The sequence below is a fragment of the Lolium rigidum genome, chromosome 3, assembly GCF_022539505.1.
Source record: "Lolium rigidum isolate FL_2022 chromosome 3, APGP_CSIRO_Lrig_0.1, whole genome shotgun sequence".
Taxonomy (NCBI): Eukaryota; Viridiplantae; Streptophyta; class Magnoliopsida; order Poales; family Poaceae; genus Lolium; species Lolium rigidum.
Window position 1 is genome coordinate 101,072,122 of NC_061510.1, and position 16,534 is coordinate 101,088,655.

General features: G+C 43.0%; 2 protein-coding genes across 2 annotated transcripts; one reads left to right on the top strand and one right to left on the bottom strand.

The window, feature by feature from the left end:
• Positions 1–240: 240 nt before the first annotated feature.
• LOC124697885 (17.9 kDa class I heat shock protein-like) lies at positions 241–746 on the bottom strand. Its single transcript, XM_047230416.1, has one exon. The coding sequence runs from the start codon at positions 727–729 to the stop codon at positions 253–255; it is 477 nt and encodes a 158-aa protein (XP_047086372.1). The 5' UTR covers positions 730–746; the 3' UTR covers positions 241–252.
• An 11,365-nt stretch (positions 747–12,111) lies between these two features.
• LOC124702042 (cytosolic enolase 3-like) lies at positions 12,112–16,352 on the top strand. Its single transcript, XM_047234139.1, has 11 exons — positions 12,112–12,671; positions 12,978–13,049; positions 13,143–13,259; positions 13,490–13,570; positions 13,927–14,003; positions 14,098–14,201; positions 14,680–14,778; positions 14,869–14,954; positions 15,031–15,117; positions 15,610–15,807; positions 15,920–16,352. Exons 1-11 carry the CDS (start codon positions 12,237–12,239, stop codon positions 15,992–15,994), a joined length of 1,431 nt encoding a protein of 476 aa, XP_047090095.1. The 5' UTR covers positions 12,112–12,236; the 3' UTR covers positions 15,995–16,352.
• Positions 16,353–16,534: the final 182 nt, after the last annotated feature.

Sequence of the window (16,534 nt, forward strand, 5' to 3'; positions counted from 1 at the left end):
TCATTGTCATTCAGATTAAGAGAAAAAAGAGCTACTCAGTTCCCGATTGAGTAGAGACCGTGATGAACAAAACATAGAACTGGACTCGAAACACAGACACACGTTCAGACATCGGACGATTTGCACTACAATAGACATGCACTTCAGCCAAACATAACAAGGACTCGATTTTATTTCGTATCACGATAGCCGGGGGAAACTCCACGCCATTGTTCTGCAGTCCACCTCATCGCACAGGAGTCACCCAACTGTTTAACCGGAGATCTGAATGGACTTGACCTCGGGCTTCTTGACCTCCTCCTTAGGCACAGTGACGGTGAGCACACCGTTCTCCATGGACGCCTTCACCTGCTCCGCCTTGGCGTTCTCCGGCAGCCTGAACCTGCGGAGGAACTTGCCGCTGCTGCGCTCCACACGGTGCCAGGTGTCCGTCTTCTCCTCCTTCTCCTTGTTCCTCTCGCCGCTTATCTGCAGCACATTGCCGTCCTCCACTTCCACCTTGACCTCCTCCTTCTTCAGCCCTGGCACATCCGCCTTGAACACGTGCGCCTCGGGGGTCTCCTTCCAGTCGATGCGTGCGCCGGCGAAGGCCGCCGTGTCAGAGGAGGTGCGTGGGACAAGGCTGCTGCCGCTGCTGCTGCTGCCGGAGCCGAAGGGGAAGCCGTCAAAGGGGTCGAAGAGATCGAGGGAGAAGGGGTCAAACACGTTGCTGCGGCGGATCAGCGACATTGTCGGCCGGATCGGTGGGGACTCAGGCTGCTGGTGGACGAAATGGGCGGTTTGGTTGATGATGGAATCGGAAGGGCAAACTTTTTGGTCGATGCTTTCTTCAGATTTCGTTGGGACATGTTGACGGGGAGCGAGGAGAATATATAGACGGCGAGGATGAGTATTTTCGGGAGCGGTTCTGGAGAATTCTCTCGCCTTCGGGAGAGGACAAGAAGAAGCTGGATTCGTGTGTTGGGCCGGCACTAGTTTGGTCAAGTATCACGAAGAAAGGCCGTGATAACAGCAGAAGCTTCTGGAGGAGGCTTTGGCTAATTCGGTTGTGGCAAACAAATTGAAATATGGCAAGACTTTTTTTTTGACAGACAAATATGGCAAGACTTGTGACAGAGATTTAATGCACATAGACATCAGTGATTTCGTTTTTTAATCAAATATTTTATTGTGAGTTTTTTAAAAAAAATTGAAAAAAATCCGCACATAGTCAACGATGTATCTCACAAACATGTAACAAGTCAATTTCAAATATTTTATATTCTGAGCTACATAAAAATGAAAAAAATGTTGATCTGAGTTGTCATTTTAAATCTCCAAAACAAACCAGATTTTGTCATTTTCTTCTAGCGCAAAATAAAAAGAATTTCGGGTTGAGATTTTCCATGATTGCGGGATGCATCACTGACAATATCCAAAAAAAAATTTAATAACTTATAAAAATATTATTTTAAATGACGAGAGCATTGAAACTCGGGAGCCAAAAGCACTTTTCCCCAAAACTTGCCATTATATTGATTGATAGAGAAAAAAATGGTCTATTAATTAACGGGTAACCAGCTAAAAATTGATGTGTGGCAAATTGGTCCTCCACACTTTCATATCTATTTATTTATTTTGAACTGAAAACTCATAGAACATCAATCTGTTAGGAAAAAATGTATCTACATATACAAGATAAGATGTCACTAAACTAGTATGTTATATAAAAAAAAAGAAACTCGCTAAAAGTCACTAAACTAAATACTCCATCTCTCCGAAATTAATTGACGCAACTTCTACTTGACATAGTATATCGTTGTGTCGGTAAATTTTGGCCGCATAGAGTAGCTATATTTTTGTTATCTGGGGGTAAAGGGCCCGTTGATCTACAAAGTTGCGGGATTAGTGAATTGTTCATTGATTTCAAAAAATGTGAAAGCATGTCACCCAACTCATGTTTATAAGTTGTTGTGTCCTAGGCCTTGTAGCGGGTTTTTTATCCACATGGCATGATGACTGAGCTCAAGGGCCAACTGCGGGCGTTGTTCTGCAGAAAGGACCATGCTACCATGCGTATGGTGTGACCAAACACGCATCTCTCGAGACCTCAGAGTAGATGTGGCTAGCCATGCCAGATCAATCCTTTTGTATGTGACATACCATGGAGGATGATGACGAAGAATTGGGGTTCTAGGGTTAGGGATTGTCCACGGGATTTTGGATTTTTGGCTCGAAAATGTTTTCTAGATAAGGATTTTAGAAGGTTAGCTTTTTTACAGAAGTATCATATGCTAAATTTTTTAGGACATATATGCAAACTTCTAACCCCTACTTTTCCCACGTGCGCCACAAATGGCATTTTCCGCACCAAAACACCATGCCGCTATAGAATTAATGTGCAAACAAAAATAATTAAACACACTATTTATATTAAAACCAACTTGTTCATCATCCCTGGTGTAGTGTAGCAATTCTACAATGGTGGATAGATCTTCCATTAGAATTTTAGTGGCTGGTATCAGACATACTATGGTAAATGGTTTTTCATTGGCAATCTTTCGCCATGTGAATTGTGTTACAATGAAGATCACAAATTTTAGCTAGATCATGTGAAAAATTATTTTATGTGATCAATGTAGGGATTTGTTGCATAGAAAACAAAAATATTCCTACCGCGAGAACGCAATCCAAGCTAAGATGCAATCTAGAAGACGGGAGCAACGAGGAGATGATCGAGACTCACCCTTGAAGATTTCCAAAGCCTAGAAGATGAGGCTCTTGTTGCTGCGGTAGACGATCACTTGCCGCTTGCAAAAAGCGTAGAAGATCTTGATCACGGTGCCACGTCGGGCAGCACCTCCGTACTCCGTCACACGTTCGGTGTTGATGAAGACGACGTCCTTCTCCCCGTTCCAGCGGGCAGCGGAAGTAGTAGCTCCTCCTTGAATCCGGCAACACGACGGCGTGGTGGCGGTGGCGATGGAGAACTCCGGCGGAGCTTCGCTAAGCGTGCGGGAGAGGTGGAGGAGAGAGGGGCGGCTAGGGTTTGGGAGAGGGGTGGCCGGCCACTATGGGGTGCGGCCTCCTTGAGGGCTTGTGGTGGTCGGCCCCCTCTCCTTGGCCCCTCATTATATAGGTGGAACCCCCAAGTGTTGGACTACAAGTTTTCGAATAAGACTCCAACCCAAAACCTTCCATGTTGTAGGGAAACCTACCCAAGGTGGGACTCCCACCCAAGTGGGATTCCCACCCTTCCATGAGGGGGGGTGGCCGGCCCCCTTGGTGGAGTCCACCTTGGACTCCCCCCTCTTAGGGTTGGCCGGCCATGGGGAGGTGGAGTCCCTCCGGGACTCCTCCTTCCTTAGTGATTTCTTCCGGACTTTTCTAGAACCTTCTAGAACCTTCCATAAATGCACCGGATCATTTCCAAACTTGGAATATGACTTCCTATATATGAATCTTATTCTCCGGACCATTCCGGTACTCCTCGTGATGTCCGGGATCCCATCCGAGACTTCGAACAATTACTTCGAACTCCACTCCATATTCAAGTTCTACTATTACAACATCAAACCTTAAGTGTGTCACCCTACGGTTCGCGAACTATGTGGACATGGGTGAGAACTCTCTTCGACCAATAACCAATAGCGGGATCTGGAGATCCATAATGGCTCCCACATATTCAACGATGACTTAGTGATCGAATGAACCATTCACATACGATACCAATTCCCTTTGTCACGCGATATTTTACTTGTCCGAGGTTTGATCATCGGTATCACTCTATACCTTGTTCAACCTCGTCTCCGACAAGTACTCTTTACTCGTACCGTGGTATGTGGTCTCTTATGAACTTATTCATATGCTTGCAAGACATTTAGATGACATTCCACCGAGAGAGCCCGGAGTATATCTATCCGTCATCGGGATGGACAAATCCCATCGTTGATCCATATGCCTCAACTCATACTTTCCGGATACTTAATCCCACCTTTATAACCACCCATTTACGCGATGGCGTTTGATGTAATCAAAGTACCTTTCCAATATAAGTGATTTGACATGATCTCATGGTCATAAGGACTAGGTAACTATGTATCGAAAGCTTATAGCAAATAACTTAATGACGTGATCTTATGCTACGCTTAATTGGGTGTGTCCATTACATCATTCATATAATGATATAACCTTGTTATTAATAACATCCAATGTTCATGATTACGAAACTAATCATCTATTAATCAACAAGCTAGTTAAGAGGCATACTAGGGACTCTTTGTTGTTTACATATCACACATGTATCAATGTTTCGGTTAATACAATTATAGCATGGTATATAAACATTTATCATAAACATAAAGATATATAATAACCACTTTTATTATTGCCTCTTGGGCATATCTCCAACGAGTCTCCCACTTGCACTAGAATCAATAATCTAGATTACATTGTAAGGTACCTAACACCCATGGCATTCTGGTGTTGTTCATGCTTTGCCCTAGGGAGAGCTTTAGTCAACGGATCTGCTACATTCAGATCCGTGTGTACTTTGCAAATCTTTACTTCTCCATCTTCGATGTACTCGCGAATCGAATGATAACGCAGCTTGATATGCTTCAGCCTCTTGTGTGACCTTGGTTCTTGTGCATTGGCGATGGCACCCATGTTGTCACAGTAGATGACTAGTGGGTCCAATGCACTAGGAACCACACCAAGCTCTACAATGAACCTCTTCATCCATACCGCTTCTGACGAAGCCTCTGAAGCCGCTATGTACTCCGATTCTGTTGAAGACTTCGCCACCGTGCATCGCTTCGAGCTTGCCCGGCTTACCTGCAGCACCATTCAATATAAACACGTACCCGGACTTTGACTTAGAGTCATCGGGATCGGTGTTCCAACTTGCATCGGTGTAACCGGTTACAACGAGCTCTTGGTCACCTCCATAACAAAGAAACATATCCTTAGTTCTTTTCAAGTACTTCGGGATATTCATAACCGCTGTCCAAGTGTTCCATTCCCTGGATCACTTTGATATCTCGCTAGTTAAACTAACGAGCATGTGCTATATCCGGTCTAGTACATAGCATGGCATACATGATAGAGCCTGCTGCCGAGGCATAGGGGATCCGACTCATCCTTTCTCTTTCTTCTGCCGTAGCCGGTCCTTGAGTCTTACTCAAGACCTTGCCTGGTAACATAGGTAAGAATCCTTTCTTACTTTCGTCCATTCTAAACTTCTTTAGAATCTTGTCCAGATATGTACTTTGTGATAGCCCTATTAGACGTCTTGACCTATCTCTATAAATCTTGATGCCTAATATATACGATGCTTCACCAAGGTCTTTCATTGAAAAACTATTATTCAAATAACCTTTTACACTGCTTAATAGTTCTATATCATTCCCAATCAATAATATGTCATCTACATATAATATCGGGAATGCTACGAGCTCCCACTCACTTTCTTGTAAATACGAGGCCTCTCCATGACACTCGTATAAACCCGAAGTCTTTGATCACCTTATCAAAGCGTCGTTTCCAACTTCTCGATGCTTGCTTCGATCCATAAATTGAACGCTGAAGTTTGCATACTTTGTCAGCATTTTTAGGATCGACAAAACCTTTGGGTTGTACCATATAAAACTCTTCCTCAATGTCTCCATTAAGGAACGCCGTTTTGACATCCATCTGTCAAATCTCATAATCGAAAAATGCAGCTATTGCTAACAAAATCCTCACAGATTTTAGCTTCGCTACAGGTGAGAAAGTCTCATCGTAGTCAACACCTTGAATTTGTCGGAAACCCTTTGCGACAAGTCGAGCTTTATAGACGAGTAATATTACCATCGAGCATCTGTTTTTCTCTTGAAGATCCATTTATTCTCGACAGCCTTGCGGCTATCGGGTAAGTCTACCAAAGTCCACACTTTGTTATCATACATGGATCCCATTTCGGATTTCATGGCTTCTTGCCATTTGTTGGAATCTGGGCTCATCATCGCTTCTTCATACGTCGCAGGGTCTTCATCATTGTTGTCCACAATCATGACATTTAGACAAGGATCATACCAATCAGAAATGGCACGTTCCCTTGTCGATCTGCGAGGTTTAGTAGCTATCTCATTCGAAGTTTCATGATCATTATCATTAGCTTCCTCTGTTGCCGGTGTAGGCGGCACAGGAACAACTTCCGGTACTGTGCTACTCTGATCAACTAGTGAAGATTCATCAATCTCATCGAGTTCTACTTTTCTTCCAGTCACTTCTTTAGTGAGAAATTCTTTCTCAAGAAAGGTTCCGTTCTTAGCAACAAAGATTTTGCCTTCGGATCTGTGATAGAAAGTGTACCCTATAGTTTCCTTAGGGTATCCTATGAAGACACATTTCTCCGCTTTGGGTTCTAGCTTGTCCGGTTGTAACTTTTTTACATAGGCTTCGCAACCCCAAACTTTTAGGAACGATAGCTTAGGTTTCTTATTAAACCATAATTCATACGGTGTCGTTTCAACGGATTTTGATGGTGCTCTATTTAAAGTGAATGCGGCTGTCTCTAATGCATAACTCCAAAATGATAACGGTAAATCAGTAAGAGACATCATAGAACGAACCATATCTAAGAGTGTTCGATTACGACGTTCGGACACACCGTTTCGTTGAGGTGTTCCCGGCGGTGTCAATTGTGAAAGTATTCCGCATTTCTTTAAATGCATGCCAAACTCATAACTCGGATATTCACCTCCGCGATCGGATCGTAGAAATTTAATCTTCTTGTTACGTTGATTTTCTACTTCACTTTGGAATTCCTTAAACTTCTCGAAAGTTTCGGATTTATGTTTCATGAAATAGATATACCCATATCTACTCAGATCATCTGTGAAGGTTAGAACATAACGATAACCACCGCGCGATGCTACACTCATTGGTCCGCACACATCGATATGTATGATTTCCAACAAGTCAGTAGCTCGCTCCATAATACCAGAGAATGGAGTCTTAGTCATTTTTCCCATTAGACATGCTTCGCATCTATCAAGTGACTCAAAGTCAAGCGATTCAAGTAATCCATCGGTATGGAGTTTCTTCATGCGTTTCACTCCAATATGACCAAGACGACAGTGCCACATATAAGTAGAAATATCATTTAATTTAATTCGCTTAGCATCAATGTTATGTATATGTGTATCACTACTATCGAGATCTAACAGAAATAAGCCATTCTTTTCAGGTGCTCAACCATAAAAGATATTATTCATAAAAATAGAACAACCATTATTCTCAGACTTGAATGAATAACCGTCTTGCATTAAACAAGATTCAGATATAATGTTCATGCTCAACGCGGGTACAAAATAACAATTATTGAGGCTTAAAACTAATCCCGAAGGTAGATGTAGAGAAAGTGTCCCGACAGCGATCACATCGACTTTGGATCCATTTCCAACGCGCATCGTCACTTCATCCTTTAGTAGTCTTCGTTTATTCTTTAGTTCCTGTTTCGAGTTAGAAATATGAGCAACCGAACCAGTATCAAATACCCAGGTACTAGCACGAGAACCAGTAAGATAAACATCTATAACATGTATATCAGATATACCTTCTTTCTTCTTCTTGACAAGGCCGCTCTTCGGATCCGCCAAATACTTGGAGCAATTACGCTTCCAGTGTCCCTTCTCCTTGCGAGTAATAGCACTCAGCATCGGGCTTAGGGCCGGTCTTAGGTTTCACGGGAGGCGTGGCAGCTTTCTTGCCACTCTTCTTGAATTTTCCCTTAGACTTGCCCTGTTTCTTGAAACTGGTGGTCTTGTTGACCATCAACACTTGGTGCTCTTTCTTGATCTCAATCTCAGCAGATTTCAGCATGGCGAAGAGTTTAGGTAACTCTTTGTTCATGTTTTACATATTGTAGTTCATCACAAAGTTCTTGTAACTAGGTGGCAGTGATTGAAGGACACGATTAATCCCCAGTCTGTTAGGAATCACTATTCCCAGATCACTGAGTTTCTTCGCATGCCCGGTCATGGCGAGCATGTGCTCACTAATGGAGCTGCCTTCTTCCATCATGCAGCTGAAGAAGTGTTTCGATGCTTCATAGCATTCCACGGCCGCATGAGTTTCAAAGATAGCTTTCAGCTCATTGACCAACTCATGAGGATCGTGGTGCTCAAAACGTTTTTGAAGATCGGCTTCCGGACTGCATAGGATGGCACACTGAACTTGAGAGTACCGAGTTTTCCGAGTCTCGTAAACATTCTTTACTTCATCGGTTTCAGTTTCTGCAGGAGGGTCACCTACGGTGCATCAAGCACATATTGCGGATTTCCACCAGCGAGGAAGATCCTCACATGACGGAACCAGTCGGTAAAGTTGCTACCGTTGCTCTTAAGTTTTTCTTTCTCTAGGAACTGGTTAAAATTGATTGAGGACGCCATATCTACAACATATATTTGCAATAGTTTAGACTAATGTTTATGACAAATTGAGTTCAAATTTTAATTCAACATAAGTAAAAAATCTAGGTGAACTCCCACTCAAAACAATATCCCTCGCATTGTCTTAGTGATCGCACGAACCAAATCCACCACACTTAAGTCCGATCATCACGAGACAAGGTGTAATTTCAATGGCGAACACTCAAAGTGTTCATGATATCAATCATATGATTCATGCTCTACCTTTCGGTATCACGTGTTCCGAGACCATGTCTGTACATGCTAGGCTCGTCAAGGCCACCTTAGTATCCGCATGTGCAAAGCCGGCTTGCACCCGTTGTATGCACTTGTTGATTCTATCACACCCGATCATCACGAGATGCTTCGAAACGACAAGTCTTGGCAACGGTGCTACTAAGGATGAACACTTTATTATCTTGATATTTTAGTGAGAGGGATCATCTTATAATGCTACCGTCGCGATCTAAGCAAAATAAGATGCATAAAAGGATTAACATCACATGCAGTTCATATGTGATATGATATGGCCCTTTTGTCTTTACGCCTTTGATCTTTATCTCCAAAGCACGGACATGATCTCCATCATCAACGGGCATGATCTCCATCATCGTCGGCGTAGCGTCAAGGTCAATGGCGCCGTCTTCATGATTGTTCTCCCATGTAGCAACTATTACAACTTCTTTGAAATACTACTCAACATGAAATTTAAAGACAACCATAAGGCTCCTGCCGGTTGCCACAATACAATAATGATCATCTCATACATATTCATCATCACATTATGGCCATATCACATCACCAAACCCTGCAAAAACAAGTTAGACGTCTCTAATTTGGTTTGCATATTTTACGTGGTTTAGGGTTTCGAGTAAGATCTAATCTACCTACGAACATGAACCACAACGGTGATATTAGTGTTGTCAATAGAAGACTAAATTGAATCTTCACTATAGTAGGAGAGACAGACACCCGCAAAGCCACTTATGCAATACAAGTTGCATGTCGAGCGTGGAGCAAATCTCATGAACGCGGTCATGTAAAGTTAGCCCGAGCCGCTTCATCCCACTATGCCACAAAGATGCAAAGTACTCAAACTAAAGACAACATAAGCATCAACGCCCACAAAACCATTGTGTTCTACTCGTGCAACCATCTATGCATACCACTGTAGGGATTCGTTGCATAGAAAACAAAAATATTCCTACCGCGTGAACGCAATCCAAGCCAAGATGCAATCTAGAAGACGGGAGCAACGAGGAGATGATCGAGACTCACCCTTGAAGATTTCCAAAGCCTACAAGATGAGGCTCTTGTTGCTGCGGTAGACGATCACTTGCCGCTTGCAAAAGCGCGTAGAAGATCTTGATCACGGTGCCACAATCGGGCAGCACCTCCGTACTCGGTCACACGTTCGGAGTTGATGAAGACGATGTCCTTCTCCCCGTTCCAGCGGGCAGCGGAAGTAGTAGCTCCTCCTTGAATCCGGCAGCACGACGGCGTGGTGGCGGTGGCGATGGAGAACTCCAGCGGAGCTTCGCTAAGCGTGCGGGAGATGTGGAGGAGAGAGGGGGCGGCTAGGGTTTGGGAGAGGGGTGGCCGACCACTATGGGGTGCGGCCTCCTTGAGGGCTTGTGGTGCTCGGCCCCCTCCCCTTGGCCCCTCATTATATAGGTGGAACCCCCAAGTGTTGGACTACAAGTCTTCGAATAAGACCCCAACCCAAAACCTTCACCTACCCAAGGTGGGACTCCCACCCAAGTGGGATTCCCACCCTTCCATGAGGGGTGGTGGCCGGCCCCCTTGGTGGAGTCCACCTTGGACTCCCCCCTCTTAGGGTTGGCCGGCCATGGGGAGGTGGAGTCCCTCCGGGACTCCTCCTTCCTTAGTGATTTCTTCCGGACTTTTCTAGAACCTTCTAGAACCTTCCATAAATGCACCGGATCATTTCCAAACTTGGAATATGACTTCATATATATGAATCTTATTCTCCGGACCATTCCGGAACTCCTCGTGATGTCCGGGATCCCATCCAAGACTTCGAACAATTACTTCGAACTCCATTCCATATTCAAGTTCTACTATTACAACATCAAACCTTAAGTGTGTCACCCTACGGTTCGCGAACTATGTGGACATGGGTGAGAACTCTCTTCGACCAATAACCAATAGCGGGATCTGGAGATCCATAATGGCTCCCACATATTCAACGATGACTTAGTGATCGAATGAACCATTCACATACGATACCAATTCCCTTTGTCACGCGATATTTTACTTGTCCGAGGTTTGATCATCGGTATCACTCTATACCTTGTTCAACCTCGTCTTCTGACAAGTACTGTTTACTCGTACCGTGGTATGTGGTCTCTTATGAACTTATTCATATGCTTGCAAGACATTTAGATGACATTCCACCGAGAGGGCCCAGAGTATATCTATCTGTCATCGGGATGGACAAATCCCACTGTTGATCCATATGCCTCAACTCATACTTTCCGGATACTTAATCCCACCTTTATAACCACCCATTTACGCAGTGGCATTTGATGTAATCAAAGTACATTTCCAATATAAGTGATTTACATGATCTCATGGTCATAAGGACTAGGTAACTATGTATCGAAAGCTTATAGCAAATAACTTAATGACGTGATCTTATGCTACGCTTAATTGGGTGTGTCCATTACATCATTCATATAATGATATAACCTTGTTATTAATAACATCCAATGTTCATGATTATGAAACTAATCATCTATTAATCAACAAGCTAGTTAAGATGCATACTAGGGACTCTTTGTTGTTTACATATCACACATGTATCAATGTTTCGGTTAATACAATTATAGCATGGTATATAAACATTTATCATAAACATAAAGATATATAATAACCACTTTTATTATTGCCTCTTGGGCATATCTCCAACAATCAATACTTTGTATTGATATTATTATGTGATCAATTAAGTGTTGTGTTCTCTCAAAATAAAAGGTTCTCCTACCGTACCGCTACACACTCTCCGCCACAACTTTCGGTTTTAAAATATGTTCCCTAAAGCAATAACAAGTAAACATTGGTTTTTTTTGCAAAAATTTCAGGTGGTGTGTTCTACCAAATGTGCCACAAAATTGTAATGATATCAATCGGACGGTGTATTTTAGCAAACGCCAGAAAATAGCGGTGTCATGTACTACCTCTGATTCAAGGAATAAGACGTCCTCGTTTTACGTGCTTTTCGTTTGACTAAGTATTACTTCAAATATATAACGAGTGTTTGTATAAAATTAACATCATTAGAAAGTGCTTTTCAATACGAATCCAATCATGCTAATTACATATAATATAACCAAGATTTTGTTGCTCAATTTTTATGGTCAAAGTTCGTCTTGGAATACGTGTGCGCCTTATTCCTTGGGACGGAGGTAGTAGCAAATTTTTCCAATTTACTTACATGTCAAGTTATAACTTCTTTTTTCTATTTTATTCAGAAAAAAATTCTAAATCTATTTTTAGAGGTATTTCGAAATTTACTTATAGAAAATTAAGATCTCAAGTTGAAAAGAAAATTAAAAGAGTTCACTCGGCCCAACTTGAAATTGGCCCAGGTCGGAAGTCTACTCATGCTTCAACCCACAGCATTGGTCTTCCTCTGCCTGCTCAGGCCAATGTCTGGAGTTGTTTGACAAAAAAAAAAATCGGCAACTCGTCGCAATTCCTAGCACAGCCGACCAGAATCGTGGGTGGAAGGAGGCGGCGGAGAAGAAGAGCGTGGTGAGCGGAGCAGACTCAACGGCGGCCATGTCGGTGCAGGAGTACCTCGAGAAGCACCTGCTCCCCCGCAAGATCGAGGAGGCCGTGAACGCGGCGGTCCGCGCCAAGGCTGCTGACCCGGTGCTCTTCATCTCGACCCACATGCGGCGGGCGGCGCCGGCCGTGATCACGCAGGTGCGCGCGAGGCAGATCCTGGACAGCCGCGGCACGCCCGCGGTGGAGGTCGACCTGCACACCAACAAGGCCGTGCACCGCGCGTCCGCGGCCGCGGCGAGCGCCCCCGAGGGCGCCGCGGTCGACGCCACGAGGGACGCCGAGAAGCGGAGGCTCCTCGCCAAGGCGGTCGCCGACGCGGTGCGGGTGATCAACGGAAAGGTGTCGGAGGCGCTCGTGGGGATGGATCCGCAGCAGCAGGCGCAGATCGACCAGGCCATCATGGACTTGGACAAGGCACACCACAAGGTACATCGCCCAAACCTCCCCTGATCCATTCCTCTTCTCATCCTCTGTTGGTAATCGGCTCGTACATTGCGAAGGTCCATTTGGCTAAGTATAGAATGAATGACTGTGCATAGGTGTTTTCCCTTTACAAACAACTATACACTCTGCTAAACGGTGCCAATATTTGACACTGGCTTGCTCCATTTTATGAATCCCTGCTGGAAATAATGATGCATCATTTTCAATGGTTTGAATGAATACCAGTTTACCATGTAATGTGCCCTGCTGAGACAATAACTAATTTACTATGATAACTATGATCTGCAGACTGAGGTTGGAGCGAATGCTATGCTGGCCGTGTCAATTGCAGCCTGCAAAGCTGGTGCTGCTGAGAAAGAGGTCTCACTTATCTTCCTTATCTGAGTGTGAGGAAAAATTGAGCTTGTCGCTGTAACACAAATTCTTATAATTGTTTGCCTATTTTCTGTGCAGGTTCCGCTGTACAAGCATATAGCAGATCTTGTTGGTAAAAGTGCTACAACGCTCCCCGTCCCTGCAATTACAGTCATCAATGGTGGAACCCATGCTGGAAATAGTCTTCCCATTCAGGTATTTCAACTTTACATGTAGAATTACCTTGTGTAGCAAAACTTGCTTTGCGGGCGCTAAAAAAGTACAACCCCCAAAACTTTGCAAAGTTAGAGATTGTTACTCCCATGGTTTTTCCTAGCAATTCATTTTTTTAATGAGCACATATTAAGATAGTCCATGTAGATCGACATGTCAATATACTGTATTTTTTTTGTGTCGTACCTTCAAGTAGAGTTTCTTATCTGTAGGAAATTATGATCCTTCCAGTTGGTGCAAAAAACTTCGAAGAGGCAATGCAGATGGGTTCAGAGACATATCATCATCTGAAGGTACCCTCTATTTCTAAGAATCTGGTTCACGGTATCTGTACGTAATAATACCATGCATACTTTCTTTGGTATATGCATGTTGTCCAGTCCCATATTTGGACCAAGCTGCTACCTGACCATCCAACAGTGTAGGAAACATTCCGCGTGTATGAAACCTTACGTCCTATGCCAGCTTTCTAATGCTCTTTTCCGAGTTCCGGCACTAATTTATGCCAGTAGATTGCTCCCAAGGCAAAGCACTGGAAATCTTAAAACAGGGGCTGTCCAGCGGTTCCAAAGTTTTTTTTGTATATACAGTACTAGGCAGATGAGTCTGCTTATTTTCATCAACGATATTCTTACGAATGATATGTTAGGATATTATATGGGAGAAGTATGGTGCAGACAGTTGCAACATCGGTGATGATGGTGGATTTGCTCCAAATATTTCCAGGCAAGTAAGGAATTGATTTAACCTTTTCCTTGTGTGCTTTCTCTCATATATTCCCCTAACGGCATCTACGTATGGATTCAATATCCATGTTCAGTATAACTGAAGGCCTGGATCTTGTCATTGCGGCAATAGATAGAGCTGGATATAATGGAAGGATCAAATTAGCAATTGATGTTTCTGCTACTGATTTTTGTGTGGGTAAGGATGAAACAATGAAATTTCTATCTTCTATTTATCCTTAGTAGCTAACACAATGATTTATATGCTCGTATGAATAACATCTTGTGCATCTACATGGCTATACTCAACAGAAATGTAAGCAGTAGCATGTATCACACAGATAATGCACATTGTTGATGTGTCAAAAGAAACTCGTGGCTCATGCTTACTGTGTCCTCGAACTTCTTTTTTGTTGCATGGTTTCTTGTTTTACAGCTGTCACTGCCACCTGAAACTTATCGTGCTAGCCAAGTTAAATCATACCATTTTGATCAGCACTGCCTCTTTTCCAGTCAGGACCGATCTATTGCATTGATATCCTTACTTGTTGTACTTGCATATAGAACTGCACAACCATGATACATGGAAACAGTGAGCTTGAATAGCAATAGATGTATATTGTAGGCTTCTATGTTAGTTAGCTAACTTCCCTGCTTGCTCATGCATCACTTCGTAGGAAAAAAATATGACCTGGAGTTTAAGTCTGCAAAGAAATCAGGGCAGAATTTTAAAACTGGAGACGATATGATTGAGATGTATAGTCAGCTATGTTCAGGTATTACTTGTTTTTTGATTGACATCTTTCGAGTGATAAATTTGCTGATTTCATGAACCTTATGTTTCCTCTCTTTTTCTACAACACTAGAATACCCACTTGTCTCCATTGAACAGCCCTTTGACAAAGATGACTGGGAACACTCGAAAAAGTTTACCACCCTAGAGCTATGCCAGGTGCATATTGTTCTTTTGTACTTCTGTGCTCTATTTTTTTCAGGACTCAGGAGCTCATGCCATAATACATGTGCAGGTTGTAGGAGATGATTTGTTGATGTCAGATCCTGAGCGCATTAAGCGAGCGGTGAATGAATATACCTGCGATGCTCTTACTCTCAAGGTAAATTATGAATCATTAATTTGTTTATTGATCTTTCTAAAATGATTAGTGTTGCTTTGAGCAAGTTATTTGAACAGTCAGAGACTAAGAATACCACATAGAAAAGACTCTGGAATTGTGCATTTTCAAAGCTGGAACTAGGCACACTTCATTATGACTAATTACAATCACTTGTGCGATACCCAGTATGATTTCTTATCTGAATGCCACTCCTTCGGTTTGAATGCTTATTATTTTGCATGACGTAGTTGAGACCTAAAGGCATTTACAGACATTACCATGATAATCAATCTGCAAGTCATAAGAATAGTAATCCATTTGTTAGTTGATTTCGCTGGAAGAGAATTTCGTAATTGGACTTGTTGCAGACACCATAAGCCATAACGTTGCAAGAGCCACTTGTTGCCTCCTTGATTTTTCACTGCTCTCTTTATTTGTTCCTCTGCCCAGAGGGTTCCTATGTTTTTTATAGCTGACGTGTGTGCCCTTTAGGCAAATCAAGTGGGCACTGTCACCGAGGCCATAGAGGTTGTGAAGCAGGCAAAGGATGCTCATTGGAGTGTGATGGTGTCACATAGGTCTGGGGACACTGATGATTCTTTCATCGCCGACCTGGCTGTTGGTGCAGCAGCTGGACAGATTAAAGCTGGTGCCCCCTGCCGTGGAGAGTGCCTCACAAAATACAATCAGGTTTATGCTGAATCCTTTATGTACTGTAGGTGCACACATGGACCACAGCATTGGTCTTGCTTCTTGCTTTGTCTTGAATGATATCTGACAGCTATGCACATCCTCTTTGCAGCTGCTAAGAATAGAGGAAGAACTTGGAACTGAAGCTGTGTATGCAGGGGAGAACTGGAGAACAGCTGCGACTTGATTTGTGGCTTACTAGATTTCATCCGGTGTCAGGGATTCTGTAGAGTTGTGTTTATTTCTGGCTCGGCAAAGGCACGGAAAGAGGGTAGCTTAACGAACTGGAGAAACACCTTCATGTACCTTCCAGCCCCCCGTTGATGTGGTAGATGTAGTGGTTGAACTGCTGGGGCCTGGGACTTGTGATAATCAACTATGGTTTTTTCTTTCTGTATGGTGTAGTGGTTCGTGGACATGATACATGAGTTTGAGAAGGGGTTTATAGCAGTAGAATTATTTTTCATCTTGTTTACAATATACCCAAGACAATTGTACACCAATCTTGAGTTTGAAATGTCTGAAATCGTCAATTTGCAAGTGTCTGTTCGTTCCTTGGTTTAAAAGATCCATCTTAATTTGGTACTACAACTTTTTTTTAGACGGAAGCAAAAGCTTTACCCACCTCATCTAGTATTAATTAAGAAGAGAGTGACCAGTTTTTAGAAAAAAAAATTTGACGAAAACCTACAGCAACAGATTCACATCCATACACATTCACAACCAA